At 40.9% G+C, this 18,857-nt stretch overlaps 1 protein-coding gene and 1 long non-coding RNA gene across 3 annotated transcripts in view; both read left to right on the forward strand.

Annotated features, from left to right (window-relative positions):
- Positions 1–16,540, forward strand: part of LOC145659991 (cell surface A33 antigen-like) — a 66,200-nt gene extending 49,660 nt beyond the window's left edge. Inside the window, exons 2-4 of the mRNA XM_081723952.1 lie at positions 5,051–5,368; positions 14,671–14,769; positions 14,899–16,540. Coding sequence (XP_081580078.1) covers positions 5,056–5,368; positions 14,671–14,769; positions 14,899–14,963 — 477 coding nt within the window. The 5' untranslated portion in view covers positions 5,051–5,055 and the 3' untranslated portion in view covers positions 14,964–16,540. The remainder of the gene's footprint in view (positions 1–5,050; positions 5,369–14,670; positions 14,770–14,898) is intronic.
- The window catches only part of LOC145647300 (uncharacterized), a 498,552-nt gene that overhangs the window by 437,300 nt on the left and 42,395 nt on the right, over positions 1–18,857 (forward strand). The window lies entirely within an intron of this gene.

Genomic DNA, 18,857 nt, shown 5'->3' on the forward strand with positions numbered 1-18,857 from the left:
AGACCTAGCTACCATACATCGTACATTCTTTAAATTGAGAACAGCATTTTGAAGTCTGATTTCTGACTCAGTCACTGCTCAAATGGTCAAACCAGAACTGTATACATATTTTTACAATTATGGCCGCTCCACTTACTGGCTTAGAAGCAGTGTTACTGTGATTCTTTTTACTTTATCTGACACCAATCCAGAGGTGATCAATCTGATTTTGATCCCTGACAGACTCAGAGGGGTCTGGATATTGCACCAATTGCTGTGATCAGATCATCATAGTGAATCAACATACAAGACAACACACCGGGAATGCACAACTCAGGACAAGAATAGGACCTCTAGAAAGTTGGACTAGACATTAATTGCTTAGTTTTTAATTTGTTAAATTTATTTTTCTTTTTAAATTGTTATTATAGTGGTGACCATTGTTGAGCAGAGGAGGATGGGCCCCCCTTTTGAGTCTTGCTTCCTCTCAAAGTTCCTTCCTCTTACTTCTTCCTCTTGGGAGATTTGTCTAGCAACTGTTGCCCTTGGCTTGCTCACTGAGAGCTTGGACTTGATCATTTGTAAAGCTGTTTTGTGACAACATCTGTTGTAAAAAGCGTTATATAAATACACTTTGATTTGAAAGAACTCATTTATAAATGAGTCACAGGTCAGTCAGAGAGTTTCGAGGTCAATGTATATTTGTCACATTGCCACATCTGTTTTAGAATGACATAGTTTCCATAACATAAGTAATATGTGTATGAAACAATGACAAATATCACCAACATGCCTAATGTTATAACTGCCCCTGACTGGTGTGTTAGAGACTGCTATGATTGGTCTGTCAAAACAAATGAAGACCCATTCAGGTCTCACTGAAAACCTTTATTACCATTCAGATGCCTGAGTTTGTGCACAGTAAACACAGCACCACCCAGGGCCCAGGGCATGGTAAACATTGTGCCACCAGGGCAGAGGGGACGGTAAACACAGTGCCACGTAGGCCCAGGGCACAGTAAGTCCTCACGATGACATTGCTTCTTAATGGTGAGGCCAAGGTTTCTGTCGGATAGTGTAGTGGACAACATACATTCTACATAGTGCAGCTTTCACTTTATTTGGAGAATTAAGTCCATGATTGTAGACATTTATTTAATAGTCTATAGACTGTCAACTTGGTTATTTTAGCTTTCATTTTAATTGGACGGTCCAGTCTGAAAGCAACAGTACATTTGTGGTGTGAGTAGAGTTCACATCTCTAGTGGTGGAGTGACATTCTTACAGAAAGAGGACCAGTTTTTGGCCAACAAACACGTTACTCCTGCAAACAAATTCCATATCAAATTTGAAATTTAGCCACACTACTCAAACTGAACATGTGCAATTTAAAATACACCCTGACTCATGTTTCATGCACTGCATTATGTATAAATAAATAAAAAATAATGTTTTGAAATTAAATACTCCTTTAAACATCTGTTCAAACTTTTTTAAAGTCTTAGGTAGCCAGTTCTGTGGCTGCCGTAATTCCACCTGCTGTTGTAACAGACACAGTTGTACTGCGCCTTTAAGAGGGAGCTTCATGGTTATGTAGATTGAGTAACACAGACAGACAGACAGACAGAGAGAGAGAGAGAGAGAGAGAGAGAGAGAGAGAGAGAGAGAGAGAGAGAGAGAGAGAGAGAGAGAGAGAGAGAGAGAGAGAGAGAGAGAGAGAGAGAGAGAGAGAGAGAGAGAGAGCCGTCACCTTTCTGCTCGCCTTCTCAACACTCCTTTTTCTTTGGTAACGCTGTACGTTGCTTTTTACTGTTTCCTTTACGTATAAGTAGAATGATGATAGCCGTGTGACCTGGCTTGATGTGGTCCAGGAGAGAATAAAAGTCTTTCAGATTGTCCACACCAGTGTGTGTGTCACTCCATGCTAACTCCACACATCGTGGTTACCCCATAGCACCTGTTCCTCACTCCAGGTAAGAAGCGTTACACTGTTTTCATTAATAAGCCTTTGAAGTACTTTGGGTGTCGTAGTGAAATGTGAAATGAACTGACCAAACAGCAGTGAGGGAGGTTATGTTGGGTCTCACCCCGAGCTTCTACATCGTGTCTCTGTGAGAAAGGACGGAGCCACTTAACTAAGAATGAGACCGTCCTCACTGACAATGTGAGAATATCTGATAGATCACTGACTGATAAGGAAGAAAGAGGAGGTACCACATGACAACTTACAAAACCTACCGCATCTCTATATTTGGTGTGTGTGTTGTGTTGAGGTTAGTTAGTCAGTTTCATTTGAATGCACTTCCTCTCCACTATACGTGTAGCTGGCAGATCATTCAGTAGACTGTATTGAAGAGTGTGTACGGTGTGTATCAGCAGTCCTGCTGTAGCTGTGTGGTGTGTGTGTAACTCAGTAAGAATGCATGTGTGTTTATCTGCTCCTTGTGCTCCACACTGCTGATGGTGAGTGTTACCTTCTCTCTACAGGTGTTGTCATCCTCATACATTCATTTGCACAAAGGTATTTATATCTGGGATAAGCAGAGAGCAGCATCTTACCACTTACCCCAGATTCGGTCTATCTACCAAGAAATGTTTGAAGTCCAAATTTTGAGCTCTTTAGTTTAGAACAAACTCAACTCAAATATAGCCTTCGTAAATACATGCCCACAAACTTCTCTCAAGCCGGTCAAACCGCATCCAAGTGTTAATAAATGCCTCCCAGACTAGTCGGTGTGTCGTATAACTCACTGTGAACTAGACAAGTGAAGAAACACGTCACCGGGAAGCGACCTGCATGAGGTTTGAGGACATGTAGCTCGCTATCTGACTTATTTACAAATCCTATTAGCTATCGTTGCTGTTGGCTTCCAGTGTTTGTTAGCAATGTTAGCAGCTTTTTGTTCTAAAGGAGCGAAATATGGACTCCAAACATGTCTTGTCCACCCAGGTTAAGGGAGAATAAAGTAAATTTGCTTCTTCGCCGACTTGTTCCGTTAAGTGGCACTGAAATCTGCGCTGTGGTTCGGTCCGGTAGAGAGGAACCGGTGCTAATTACATGCTAATTGCTGATTAGTTACTTAAGACCAGCATAAGGTAGGAATTGTAGGGACATTAGTAAGACTGATGGAATTGAGAAACAGGAAGAGTACAAGAGTAATGTGACTCTTACAAGGATCATTTTGCTCTATAAATCTGTACATTTTTATTATGGTGTGGTATGTGAAATGTGCTCACTTGTTTATTTATTGTTTGTGTTATTTATTCCTCACTTGTTCATTCTGTGTATGATGCAGCTCTTGTCCACTACCCACTTCTGTATCCAGCTGCCTGTGACAGAGGTCACACCTCATTGTGGTTGACTGTATATGTGGTACAGTCCTGTACATGTGGTATATGGTGTATGTGTTTGGTGCTTCTGTGTGTTTTCCCGAGTGTGGGTGGGTTTGGGGGAGAGACTACAGAGGATTCTGATCTCATGAATTTTGACATGCCCATCATATCTCTTATTGAGCTAGCAGTCAAACAAGACAGTACTACTCTATATTACCATGGAGACCAGAGGAGGGGCAGAGCTCACTACCTGTGGGTTAAAGAGCTGGACTGGTACTGAATAAATCCATTTCAATCAGGAGGTCTCAGCTAACAGGACTTCCCAGAGGTTTTCAGCCAGACAGCTGTCTCCCACTGTGAAGACAGTGTTTGTTTGTTTGTTTGTTTTTAACCTATTTATATGGTTTACCCCCATGCTGCTCAGGGACACTGACTATAGTACTTCCTGACACTTCATACAGTGTAGTGACTCAGATTAGGCTGGACCCCTGCTCAGCTTTCCTGAAACACAGCACATGCTTAACTATATGGTCAACCAAAGTGGCCCAAAGCGCATCTGTGATGGTTGCTCTTCCTCATCTTCATCCCCTCTTTCTAATATTGGCCTCCATTGATATCCAACCAAGACATCGAGCCTGTGGCCTCTTTATAGTGCTCAGGCTCTACAAATAGTATAGTGCTCCATGTACAAATTAGTCATAATTGTCTTCACCTATGAGTACTGGGTTTGGTTAATTGATAAATGGATGTATCATTTGCATTTGAGGGTTTTCTATAAGAAACACGTATTTCTGTTGAACGATGTGTCCAATATAGAGAATTGTGTTTAGCGTATTGAAAAAAATGTGTTTTAGAAATACAAAATGAGTGTAAATCAGAGAAGGTGCTTTTGGTTTAGTATAACAGGTCAGGAGATGGGCTACATGAGTTAGTGGTTTCAATTATTGTTTCACATGTCCCTGTTTTTGTGTCTTGCAAAAAACTGTAATATCACAAAGACAGTCCAGTTTCCCAGCAAGCACCTCTTCCTCCTAGCAAACCTGTAGCACTTTTTAACAATTTAACAATACATAACTAACTCTCTCTCTCTCTCTCTTTCTCTCACACACACACACACACACACACACACACACACACACACACACACACACACACACACACACACAAACATGCACAGCTGCTGCAGGATGGCCAGACCCACATCTGAAGGACTTGGAGAAAGACAATTTTACACACATAGTAAATGTACATTCAAAGGGATACTTGTAGATGCAAAAACACCCCCCTCCCCCGCCCCCGAGGGAGGCGGAGAGGGAAAGAGGGAGAGAGATTGAGGGAGGCATGGAGAGGGAGAGAGGCAGAGAGGGAACGAGGGAGATGGTGGGAGGGATGGATGGAGGGAGGGAGAGAGGCAATCTATAATCATTATAATCAGACATTTACATCTTATAACTTGATGGTCATGCAGCCATCATACCAACTTCTATTGGGAAATCTCTCAGTGATTTCCAGTACCATCATCAGTTGGCTGGTACCATCAGTACCATCAGGTGACTGGACCTGGAGAAATTAAGTATGTCATATATAATAGTTAAGTATGTCATATTTAATAATAATAATAATTAATTATGCCATATGTAATAATAATTAATCATGTCATATGTAAAAACAGCCATTTTACATGTACATATGCAACCATGTTTAATAGTGAAGGCCTTTATCCTGTGTGTTTCTGCAGGCTGCATGTTGGTAGGGAATCTGAGGACAGACGACATCACTGCATACACAGGAGACTCAGTACTGCTGCCCTGCTCCTGTACTGACCCACACGCCAAACCTGAGAGTTTCATCTGGCAGAAATACAACACAAGAAGACAAACATGGGACGTGATCACCAGTGAGAGTGAACAGTACAGCAACAGAGTTCAGATGGGTACTGCTCACTCTCCAGGAAATCTCTCTCTACTCATATCACACCTGACTGAAGAGGATGAGGGAGACTACAGCTGTTATCTTACAAACCAGAAATATAAAGACATCAGACTCACCATTAAAGGTAAAACACTGTTTTTGATCCGAATCCAACTGCAAATGATAAATCCAGCTTTAAGGTTTTCTTATGTATCCACACTAGCAAAGTCTTGGTTGTCTGAGTTACTTGTAGACTTTCTGCTGTCATATTTGTTGTTGTGCTGTCATCTGTGCACATTACCAGTAACGTTTAGTTCAGTGATGGTCAAATACTCCTTTAATTGTAACAAATATCTTGTGCAGTTCAAGTAAGAATGTCTCAGGTTTTTAACACACATGCTTCTTTGTTTTGTTTTTTCTGTTCCAACCCCTCGTTTGATTTTTCTGTCACTGTTTTCATCTTTGTCTAGTTTGCATTCGTTAATCTTTGTAAAAATATCCCTTGTTTTAGCGTCTTGGTTGTGGGTCTTTGAATGTGCGCTCTCTCGTCCTTCCGTGAGTTTATTGTTGTTTGGTAACGTTATTAGCCTGCTCGTTATTCTAGTGTTTACTGTTTAACTTCCTTCTTGGTAATGATGTGCAAACGAAGTCCTGTGAAGCGTTTGAGGTTCTTCCTTATTGTACTGCTGAAGGATTCAAAGCTTTGGAGCATTGGAAGCTGGTGACAAAACAGCGAGACCTGGTGGTTCTCAGAAATTATAGCAGCCATAGATTCAAAACTGCGCAGCACTATAAACAATACAACACTGCACCGCCTTCATATGTCATTAAAAAAAATGGATGATCAGTAATGATGTTTAGTAATTAAATTCTGCAATAATTTGTTTAAAATCATTGTTTCCTTTTTTATGTGAAAACTTGATACAAAACCTTACTGTCAGACAACAGGGTGATGTTATGAAATGTTTACTCTCTCTTTTGGCTTCTATAATTTGCACATTTCCAATTTTTTAGTAAAAAGATACATTATAGGACAGCACCAAACTTATAACAGTCTCACCCTCATCCTGTGGTTCGGTGACGTTTGAAGCTTCAAATATCATTAGTCACGTGTTATTAGTAACTTTATTGGTAATATTAGTGGTAAGAGTAACTAATTCAAGCTTTTTCAAGTGTTAAGAGCTTTGATGTCTTAATATCAAACGTTCCATCACAATTTTATTGTTTCTGCGCAGTTCCTATATCGTTCTTCTCCCTTGTCAGTGTTTAGTTTGCATCATTTTGTTACTTCTGACGTTGTGTTTACCTGTTTTGGAAATGAAGAACTTTTGTTTACACATGTGCGTCAAGTCCTGTCTGCCTCCGCGTTACATTATCGTTCTGAAAACTGCACAGTGTGCAGATCATTAATGTAGGTGGACCAGCTGGATCACAATCACTAATGTGTTCTTATTTTAGATTTTTGATTTAAAACATCTAAAATAAGAGGTAATGCTTTGCTATGACAAGTTGCAAATAAATGTAAACACACAGTCATAAAAGTTGATTTAGTCAATGTTGGTCAGTTTGACAATAAAAGTGATATATTTGAAGTTTCTGTTACTGTAATTATTTATCCCTGTCCCACTTACCTACAACCAATGGCAGAGGTGCAGGCAAAGGTTTAATGCACATAAAACTTTTAAGAAATGATCTGATTCCAAAGTATGCCTGTAATTACAATTTAACATGTGTTATGCAAAACCGAGCATGTGTTAAGAGAAAATGTGTGACTAGGTTCCTTAGTCATAATATATCCTGCTTTCTCAGAGCTTTACCATTCAGTCAGCCTAACTTTGGGTTTAACCTACTAAATGTGCGGTGCAGAGACTGGATACTTTATGTAACCCACCTATTCTGTCTACATTGTGTTCTGACAGTGTTAAAATCGCAATGCAAGAGGGAGTATTGGATCCTTTACTGTGATAAACATAAGTAGCCTAATGTAAAAATTACATATGTGATCATGAATGATCAAACATTAGAAACAGAATGTTAAAAATATTTAAAATAACAAATTGATTACAATTGGAATAAACATTTAGACAAACTTAAATTTACCTGACAGTTTTATACAAAGCGACTTACAATTATGACTGAGTATAACTTGAGCAATTGAGGGTTAAGGGCCTTGAACCAGCAACCTTTCGATTAAAAATCAAGTAATTCAACCACTGAGCTACCACTCACAACAATAAAGCACCATAGCATATCGAAATTAAGGCTAAAGAAATTCTAAAGCATGGGGAGTTAATGCTGGGTTGAAGGTCACAGTGCTGGAGCAGAGCTCGTGGCCTGAGGTGGTACATTGGGGGAAACCTCTCTCTTGGGCTCTCTCGCTCTCTGTCTCTTGCTGTCTCTCTCTCTCGGGCTCTCTCTCTAGAAACATTTAGAGAGTATTTCCTGTGCCATATTTTTGTTATTTATATCATGTGTATAGTTTCATTACAATATCTGTCCTAGTGTAATGTGTATCTAACTGGCTTGTAGTATGTAAATTAACCCTTTGTTGCCTTGAACTTATATGAAACTCGGCTCTTTATGTAGTATTATATCATGTAAAACTACTACCTAACTAGAGTGAAGAACCAGTTATTTTTTATAAACTGCTGACACCAGTTTCCTGTAAATGTAACACATTAACATAAAATTGTGAATATTTGTCTAATGAATTTCATCCAAATAATTCAATATTTCATTAATTTTGTGATCTGTATCTTTTACCTGTGTGTATTATGCAGTTTGTGTGTGTGGGCACATTCGGAGCTGTTAGGTGTGTTATGTAGCTTTAATAACAACATCTCTGCAAGAGACCAGAGATGACCACAGGATTTGGTTTACACAAGAACAAAAAATGTATAGATGAGAGTTTGGCCTACAAGTAGGAATATGTTCTGACTTTCTTGGTTAAATGACAGTCATGACAACTTACTTTGTAGCTCAGTGTATTTCAGTGTATAGCCAGCTACCTGTATGAGGGCATTATAGAATTTATAATTCTAATGAAGCATTTATATACAAAGTCTTGTAATTTTGCTTTCTTTCCAATTTTCTTTTTTCTTAATCTTGTAGCTGGTTTGATTGAGCCTTTAAATTCGTAAAGAAATGTATGGAATGTCTATGAAGGTAATGAATTCGCTTCTGGTAGCGAGTAATTTCGCTTCACGCCCAATTATCTATAATGGAGGCCTATATATTTATATTAAAGATCAATGTTCGTGCTGAGTTCATCTAGCTGAAACCTTCTAATTAATGCAGTTTGGAAGTGAGAGCTAATATAAAACCAGAGGATGGTGCTGTACTTGCTTCTTTCTGAGAGAAAAAAACAGCTGCAATCATTTTACTAGTTATTTTTTTCTCATCCGTTAACACAAAGTCACAAAAACCAGATTAACAAGTCAGATAGTGTTAGCTGATTTCTGTAGTACTACATTACCTACAAAATTAAACAATATCAAGACCGCCCATAAACACCTGATTTTGCTCCACTCAGGCGAAAAAGGAGTGATGTGGCAGTTAGATGTGGCAGACGTTTAAGTCTTCAAAAAGATGGGAACAGGAATCTAATTAGAATGGGAATCTAACTGGATCATCTCTATAAATTTCCATTTCTGTTAGAATGGATCCTACTCAGACCTTTGCCTGTATAGACACAACACCAAACCCCTCACTAAACACAGACATACTCAATGAGATGAGGTGGAAAACTGAACAAAGACGAGCACTGCAAGAATGTGATCACTAGCATGTGTTGTATGTGGCACTTGCCTTGATATAAAGAATTCTAGTGCTTCCACACTGACGCTCTATCATGGAGTTATACATATATTGTCTGATTTTTCTTTGACTGGTAGAATGGCGTGGCATTAGAGATCAATCAACATTTTATTAGTAATAAAATAAAACACCTTATTTATAGACCAGGCCAGAACACTTTCAATACAGTGTCAGGACAATCATTGTCAAAGCGTTCATTTATAACAGAGTCATATGGGAGTTTTCATTTCAGCCTCTCCAGCCAGTGTCAAGAACAGGAAGGTACTACGTGGTTTGAGGTGTTCACATCTGCTCAGTTTTCCTAGTAACCTCATGTTCCGCAACTGCGCTCAATCTGTGATTGCAACTCCCGTCTTCCCCGGCACAACCTCACCAGATCCTCATCACCAGTTTATTAGTATCACCTGTGTCTCATCTTTGCTACACTATTTATTCTCTCTGGTTCCGTTCACTCCCTGCAAAGTATTATCGCTGGTCTATCAGCATGTACTGAGCAATTCCCTGGTGTGTGTATATCTGGCCATTACTCTCGCCTCTTTCACTTTACAATTGTTGCTTATTCCGCTACAAATAAAACTCGGCTGTCCGCAAGCGTCTGGCCTGTTCTAAGATGTCACCCCTCACTTGGTAAGCAACAACTAATTGTAACGCGGGAGGGGTGGAGAGCGAACACTCATGCGAAGTGACGACGCCATAACGAACCAAACTGATTGAATAGAAGAAATAAATAAGTTTAATAATCGACACAGACTAACAACACAGAATAGAATGAAGAACAAACAGGCTAACAGAAGAATAATATGAGAACAGGGTGAGGGCGAGAAATGAGCAACAAGGGAATACAACATTAAGGGAAGACTAACGGAGAACAACAATAATGAAACATAACAGTGAGCATAAAGACAGGCAAACGGGAACAACACAGAACCGGGCTACATAAGATGCACAAACAATATTGACGACGAAGATACAGAACTAAACAAGGAAAGCAACATGCAGCAGATCAGACTAAACACGGAGAACAAATGAGATCGAACTAGAAATGCAATGATAGCGACCAAACGAGAACTGACCAGAAACCATGAAAGCCACTCTAAGACAAAGACAATGACCGACAAACAAAATACGTAGGGATGGGGTTTTTATAACACTACAATCAGGGATAAACCAGGAACAGCTGGCATGAAAGGGGAGGAGACAGGGAACCATGGAGACGAATGAAAACCCAGAAGTGATTTGGTTGCCTTCACAATGGGGAATGCTCAGGTTTGTGGATGTGACAGTACCCCCCCCCAAAAAAAAACAGGAGTTGGAACAGCAGGACAAGGGACACTAACAGGAACAGAACAGGCCAGATAAGGAGCAGGGACAGGAACCAGACAAGACAAAGGAACAGGAGACTCAAAAGCCGACACAGAATCCAGGGTACCAGGAGCAAGTAAAGAAGCCAAGATGGGTCCAGGAGCAGGTACGAGACCAGGGGTTATGTCACCGACAGGCACAGGGGCAGGGACCGACTGAGGGACTGAAACACAATGGGAAAAGGAGTGGGATCTGAAACATGGCCGGGACAGGGGACGGGTACAGAGACGAGGAAAGGTGAGCAACGCCGGACTTTGGCATGGTTACGGGAACGGGGGCAGGGGCAGAAGTAATGACAGATGAGATTATATTAACCACTACAGACATAGGAACAGGAGCAACATTTATAACGGGCATGGTTACAGAGACAGGGACAGGCAGGGGTATGCCGAGTCCACGAGGCAGGGCAACAGGTTTAAGTACCGATACACAAACAGGCATGGATACATGAACAGAAACATAGACGAAACCAGGAACAGGATTAGGCAACACAGGAACTGGAGACACTGAAGCACCCAGACATTAATGGGTGCTGGCACAGCAGCCTTAGGGAGCCGAGGAGCGACACCCAGCATAAACAAGGAGTTAGTATGGGTCCAGGAGGTCGACAGAGGGACCTCAAGGGTCACTGGCTCACCACGAGGCATGACTGAGGGAGTACCAAATAGGGGCACACCTACTGCAGCTACAGGGGCCACAGGGGAGTCTCGAGGAGCGACCCTGGGGACAGGCCTGGCACATGGCACTGGGACTTGTGGAGTGGCCTCCTCCACTCTATGAACAGACGGGTCCAGTGATGTGATGTTCAGCGGTGGCAGGCCTGAGGGCAGGGCTGTGGTATTCAGCGGCGAGTCCGGGAGGTCCTGAGGCACGGCTGTGGCTGTAAGCAGCATTGCAGGGAGGTCCGGAGACGCAGCTAAGGCGGTCGGCAGCGGCAGATCCGGAGGTGCGGCTGCGCCGGTCAGCGACGGGTCCGGAAGGCCCGAAGACGGGGCTGCTCTGCTCAGTGGTGCTGCAGGGTCCAGAGGTGTGGCTGCAGCGGTCACCGGCAGCGGGTCCAGAGGCAAGGCTGTGCCGGTTAGTGGTGGGTCCAGGGGCGCAGCAGTCACCGGCGGGTCTGCGGGCTTGACTGCGGCGGCCAGCGGCGGGACCAGGGGTATGTCCGGAGGTGTGGCTGCGGTGTTCAGCAGCGTCGGGTCCGGAGGCATGGCTGCGCCAGTCAGTGGCACTGCAGCGAGGTCCGGAGGTGCACCTACAGGCACTGACTTAACACAGGACACAGGAACAGGTTGAGAGACCTCTTCAGCGGCGAGAACAGGCCAGGCGGACACCACTAGGCCAGGAATGAGATGAGCGGCATCTCTCGCACCAGGGACTGAAAAGGGAACTGAACTGATGGAGTCATCTCTCGCGCCGGGAACAGGCTCGGGATCAAGATGGGCGGTGTCTCTCGCGCCGGGAACAGGCTCGGGATCAAGTTGGGCGGTGTCTCTCGCGCCGGGAACAGGCTTGGGATCAGGACGGGCGGCATCTCTCGTGCTGGGAACAGGCTCGGTATCAGGACGGGCGGCATCTCTCGTGCTGGGAACAGGCTCGGTATCAGGACGGGCAGCGTCTCTCACGCCGGGAACAGGATCAGGATCTGGACGGGCGGCGTCTGTTATGAAGGACTTATGAAGACCACTCTTAAGAAACATGTTAGTAAATGTGAAATGTAGATTTTGATCAAATATTAAAAAATTGTTACATTGGTACTTAATAACAAACAAACAAAGCTCAAATTGTTACCTAAATGGAGCAACCAATTTGCTCAGTTACACCTTATAACTATCATTGTTATAAGGATAGTCAATGTCATTAGAACAATGCTAAAAATCATATAATATTAAAGTAAATATTTATTAATCTAAGAAGCAAATGTGGTGGAGTCTGACAGTAGGGTGTGTTTCTACAGGTTGAGTATTAGAATACAACTGGGAGACAAAACACATCACTGCACACACAGGAGACTCAGTACTGCTACCCTGCAGCTGCACAGACCTACACGCCAAACCTGCACATTTCACCTGGAAGAAATACAACCCAAACAGTAAAACATGGGAAGTGATCTCCAGTGAGAGTGAAGAGTACAGAAACAGAGTTCAGCTGGGTATTGTTCACTCTCCAGGAAATCTCTCTCTACTCATATCACATCTGACTGAGGAAGATGAGCGAGATTACAATTGTATACATAAGGAATATGAAGAACTATACATCAGACTCACTCCGTATTCTTTGTGCATTGATAACTCACAAATAAACTGAACTTTAGCAAACTAGTGTTACATTATACCTGTAGCACCTGTTACACCTATAGAGCACTCTTAGACTATCAAAGGCTATTATACTGGAGATAGGATGAATGCTACAGATCACTGGAGTGGTGTTTTCTCACTGATATGGCTTGCTAGGTGTTTGTTTGCAAAAGCACAGCTAAAACAAGTCCAGGGTAAATATACATTTCATCCATTTTTATAGGGGTGTATTTGTGGTTAAAGTGGTCTTGTACTACTAGTGTCACAAATGTAAACCACCCTGAATGTTCCTATACACATTTATAATGGGTCAGTACTGTAGCCAAACTTGCAAACACAAGTAGTACTAAAGCAGTACACCATCTTATGCTAACAAACACATGTTCCTCTCCAGGAATCTCAACAACAGAATTTACATCAAGATTTGATGGCACAACAAGTGCAAAGGCTCCAGCTGACGCTTCCACTACTGACAGTGCAAAGACTCTGACTGACGGTAACATGCATTTACTGCATATCAACATGGTCTCCTAATATCTTAAAAAGCAATTAAAATGCATGCTGTGTAAAAACACAAACACTAACACGCACACAAATACACATAACATTTGCATAATGTTACATTATACCTGTAGCACCAGTTACACCTATAGAGCACTCTTAGACTATCAAAGGCTATTATACTGGAGATAGGATGAATGCTACAGATCACTGGAGTGGTGTTTTCTCACTGATGTGGCTTGGTAGGTGTTTGTTTGCAAAAGGACAGCTAAAACAAGTCCAGGGTAAATATACATTTCATCCATTTTTATAAGGGTGTATTTGTGGTTAAAGTGCTCTTGTACTTTAAAAATACTTGACTGGGATTTAAATCATGACTTAATCTTCTGGAAACAATCCATAATGTCACTGACCCTCATTTTGTCTTTCATGTTATTTCTAAAGTCTATAGGTGGACTATGACAGTATCAATAATAAACTGCCAGTGTAAAATTGTTTCCCAGCCACACTACATCTTATACACCCAAAGTGACAGAAATGTCCTGTTTTTGATTCATTGCTTAGTACTAGATGTGTTCAGTTGTCCAAATAACTATTTTATCTATTTTACCTCATGATGACATTTTTCTTAAATAGTCATGCGTCCTAACTATGACCATCCACAAAGAGTAAGTAGGAACCGTGTGAGCTGAAACCTAAAACTACAGTGGTTGGGTAAATACTGTTCTGCACTGGCACTTTGATATTGTGATAGTCAGGACATGTCAACATTTATGAAAAATATCATTTTGATGTAAAATGTTTTACTTCACAATACTTTAAGAAAATTGCAAAATGACAGAAATCCACTGTTTTTGACTTATAACCTTGTACAAGATATGCTCCCAGTTGTCCAAATACCCATATTTTACTTCAAATTTGTATTTTTCATAAATTTGCATGAGTCAAAAATCCTGCGTCCTGACTATGATGCATCCTGACAAATTCCCAGCATAAAACTAGGCTACACCCACAATAACAGAAATGACCTGTTTTTGACTCATTTCACCTAGTACTACATGTGCTCCCAGTTGCCAAAGACATATTTTACCTGAAAATGGCATTTTTCTTAAGAGTCATGTGTCCTGACTATGACACTATCCATACAGTGTGTAACGTGGAGCGATCATGAGGCGGATGCATGAGTTGAGAAGAGCGAAATATATTAAGGGCAAATCCATAATCAGAGTCATAGTCACGTTGCAGGGTCATAGAGCCAACATAAAGAGTTTGGGAATACATATTAAACAAACAAACAAAAGCACATGATGAATTAAACTAATAATAATAATAATAGTAGTAAATGACATTTAGTTTAGTTTAACGTTTAGATTAAGAGGGAGTGTTTGGAAGAGGAAACAGTTCACAGCTGTGCTAAATAAATGTATTCTGCTGCTGTGTAAGACTGGGGTCAGTGTTTGTTGTGTTGTTACAGTCTCTCCTCAGACTCTGCCCTACATCCCCTTTGCTTTGGTCACTGTGATCTTCCTCCACATTATCGTGGCTGTGGTTTATTACACCAAGAGAAACAAAGGTAAAAATCTCATTACCAATCTGTTATAATCAGATTGTTTTCTCATTGTGTCCATTAACATCCATTTTACCATGTGTGAGTCAGATCCTGAATGAACTGAGTTGTTCTTGTTCATGTGACCTGCTTCAGTGTCAGAAATGAGCAGAGTTCACTATAACACTGCTGGTGGAGATGAAACAGCTAGTCTGCAGTAGAGAAGAAAACCAAGAGAAATCAACAGATCAGCTACAGACCTACACACCTGTTTAACAGACCTGCCACACACATCTGATCAGCTGTACCCACTGACTTGAACAAGTTTGTGTGTTTGTGTGTTGGAGTTAGAGAGTCATCAGAATGTCTTCATTTGAATACACTTCCTCTCCACTGTAAGTGTAACTGTCAGGTCATTCACTAGTCTGTAGTTTTGAAGAGTGTGTGTATGGTGTGTAGCAGTAGCCCTGCTGTGTGTGTGTGTGTGTGTGTGTGTGTGTGTGTGTGTGTGTGTGTGTATGTAACTCAGTAAGAATGCAGGTGTGTGTTTATCTGCTCCTTGTGCTCCACGCTGCTGATGGTGAGTGTTACCTTCTCTCTACAGGTGTTGTTATCCTCATATATTAATTTACACAAAGGTATTTATATCTGGGATCAGCAGAGAGCAGCAGCACCCAGCCATCTGAAATCACAACACCTAAAAAACATTTGGATTGGTGTTTAACTCATTTATTATGATGGTACAGTGCAGTCACAGGCATCAGAAATGGTGATCTGTGTGCTGCAGGTTGTACAGTGACAGAATTTGGTGGTCACAGATTATGGTGTAACACCATCATTTAACCATCTGATGGCTCAGAGCAATGTCCGTTTCTGCATATATTCTTAAATTCACCTTAAAGGTACTTACATGTTTGATATCACAGTGTTCAGAACAATCTCAGCTATCTTCCTAATGAGGTAGAATTTGACATAGATCACTGTATAAAGTAATATTATGGAATATGGAAATTTTTCATCTCATGAAAAAATACCTTTACTCATGTGGACCTGTTTGGTGATTGAAATAGGTTTACCAAAGTAATGAAATACATGAATAAAGTAATATTGAAATGTCTAAGAAATGTCTAAAATGACATTGTGTACATTTATTGAGTAAAAGCATGGTCTGTTAGCAACATTAGCAGCTTTTGTTCTAAATTAAATGACCAAAATGTGCTCCTTCAGTTTAGACTCCAAACATGTCCTGTCCACCTGGGTTAAGGGAAAATAAAGTAAATTTGCTTCTTTGCCGACCTGTCCCGTTAAGTGGCACTGAAATCTGCACTGTGGTTCAGTCCAGAAAATAGGAAGCAGTGCTAATTATTTGCTAATTGCTAATTAGATACTAGCATAAAGTAGAAATTGTAGGGACAAGACTAAGACTGACAAAATATAGAACCAGAGTACATGTGGGGTTTTTTGTTTGTTTTTGGTACACTTGAGAAAAGAGGCTAACTAAATCAAAATGTTAAATGCTGTAAATGTCAATTTAAATATTGTCAATCTAGAACTAAATTCTAACTCCAACAACCATCATTTTGCTCTATGATTCTGTAAAAAATTTTATTAATACATTATGCTATTTTTCCTAAGGAATAATTTTTTCTGCATTTTATGTGTATATCTCTATTGAAGATATTTGGCCTTTAAATAGCAGCATATTTTTTCTGTTATTAATCATGTCTTTTAAGGTCAAATGCCAAAGTTGGCTGTATGCATCACTTCCACTGTGAGAGTCTATTGCTGTTTCATAAATAAAGAGCCAAAGCAGGACAGAGAGTTGTGGTTTCTGTTTACACCAACGGATGACCACATACATCATGAAGGTGAAGGACGCCACTGTCTGTTACTTTCTCTTTAGGACCTTAGAGTGGAAACCATTCTGAGCTGTGGTTGGGTTCACATGTACACATTACTGGTGTACAAATTCAGTGCACTGGAGAGACAAGCTTGATCAGGAGGGTTGAACACCAAAGTAGAGCAGATGGTTCTGCAGATTTGTACACAATATGAAACCAGATCAGTGACATGGAAACAGTCTCACTCAGACTCAAGAAAAAACACCAAATGTGAAAATCACCTTGTATCCCAAACAGGCAACTCTGGTCCAGTGTTTGGTGTGAAAGGGTTCATATGTAGGCTGGTCATAGAAGGTGGTTGCTTAGGGCAGTAGAGCAGTATTGAAAAGGTTCTGCAAAGTGAATATATTTTGCTGTTGACATATTAATTATATAGTTATACTAAAATATAAATATTAGGAGTGTAATGGTACATGTATTCATCCCAAATCACCACATACACATTACAGTTCTGTGTATGCAGTCATATGGAGAGTATGTGGTAGTCTAAATGTGAAAGCTGATGAACGTAATGTGGAATCAAATTTCACACTTGCAAATTCGACGCCAAAAAAGGCTAGCAACACGCTAGGCTGGATTTAACTCAAGCACGTTAGCGACATTTACTGAATCATTAACACTATGAGCTGTTTCTTTCAAATCACCTGTGTGGGAAAGTTTCCCAGCGACCTGAGTGGTGGACGAGGACAGTGTGTTGGTGTTGTAGAGTCTGTGGGCTAAAACACATGAACATGCAATTGCACATTCAACAGCATCACCCAGATGTGTTTGTTGCTTTTGTCCCGTTGTACCAAACAGTGATATCTAAACTGGGATGTGATGGATATCTTACAATCAAAGTCCTTCTGGTGAAGTGGAACTTGGAATCTTCTTCAGATATATTTATTTCTCAGGCGGTTATTAGTAATCCTTGGATCATTCTTACTACAAACTTGTAACTCTTGTTAAAATGAACTTATATTACAATTATAATTAGTTTAGCATTACTGAATTTGTAATGTGTCTAGCTGGGGGGAAATTAACACACACACACACACACACACACACACACACACACACACACACACACACACACACACACACACAACTGCTGCAATATGGCCAGACCCACATTTGAAGGACCTGGAGAAAGACATCATTATACACACCCTAAACGTACATTCAAAGTGATAAAAATCTGCTAAAGTGATACACCACCGCCCACCCCAAAATACACACACATGCTCCCACACTCACAAATACATGCATGCTCCTGTGCACACACTATCACTGATGTCACTGTGGCAACAGCTACCGGTTTACAGATATGACAGTTCCCAGGATGCATCTCTTCCTCCTCATATATGTATTGCTAATCTGGGTGCACTGGATGCAATGAGTGAAATGTGCTCACTTGTTTATTTCTGTTTGTGTTATTTATTCCTCACTTGTTCATTCTGTATATGATGCAGCTGTTGGTCACTGTCCACTTGGTCAGGAAGACTGGACAGCTCATGCAAATACACACAAACACACACCCACCCACACAGGCACACCTACGCACACACACACACACACACACACACACACACACACACACACACACACACACATACATACACAAGACCATGATACTTTTGGAGATTCATGGGCTTTAGGTTCTGCTGTGATCCAGCTCTGAACTTCATGGTTTAATCAATAAATCACTAACTGACTCAGGGGGGATTCTGAGGAACAATGTCACATTCACTCCAGTGACACTGTGATGTTTCAGAGAAAGCCAGATGCTCGAGGATAAAATGAAATGTGGTTTTAATCAGAAAAGGATAATCCAATATGGTCAAAACACAGGCAAGGAACAGAACCAGTACTATAGGATAAACAGAGCCAGGGAGCATCACAGAGAGGAACTACAGTCCAGGTCGAAATCTAGAGAGACAAAATATTCAGGCAGACAAATACAAGATGGGCAAAAAACAGAAATAAGAAATACAATATATAACATTCATCTAGCACTTTTTTTCCAAAGCACCTTACAATTATGACCAAATACAATTAGATCCATTGAGAATTAAGGGTCTTGCTCAGAGGCCCAACAGTGGCAACTTGGTAGCAGTGAGGTTTGAATGGGCAACCTTCTGATTACTAGTCAAATACTTTAACCACTGAACTACCACTGCATAACACACTGAATACAATACAATACAAGTGGCAATATTTCCCAAAATGCCTCTC

Source organism: Electrophorus electricus, chromosome 2 (assembly GCF_041902795.1).
Source record: "Electrophorus electricus isolate QZ-2024a chromosome 2, ASM4190279v1, whole genome shotgun sequence".
Classification (NCBI taxonomy): Eukaryota; Metazoa; Chordata; class Actinopteri; order Gymnotiformes; family Gymnotidae; genus Electrophorus; species Electrophorus electricus.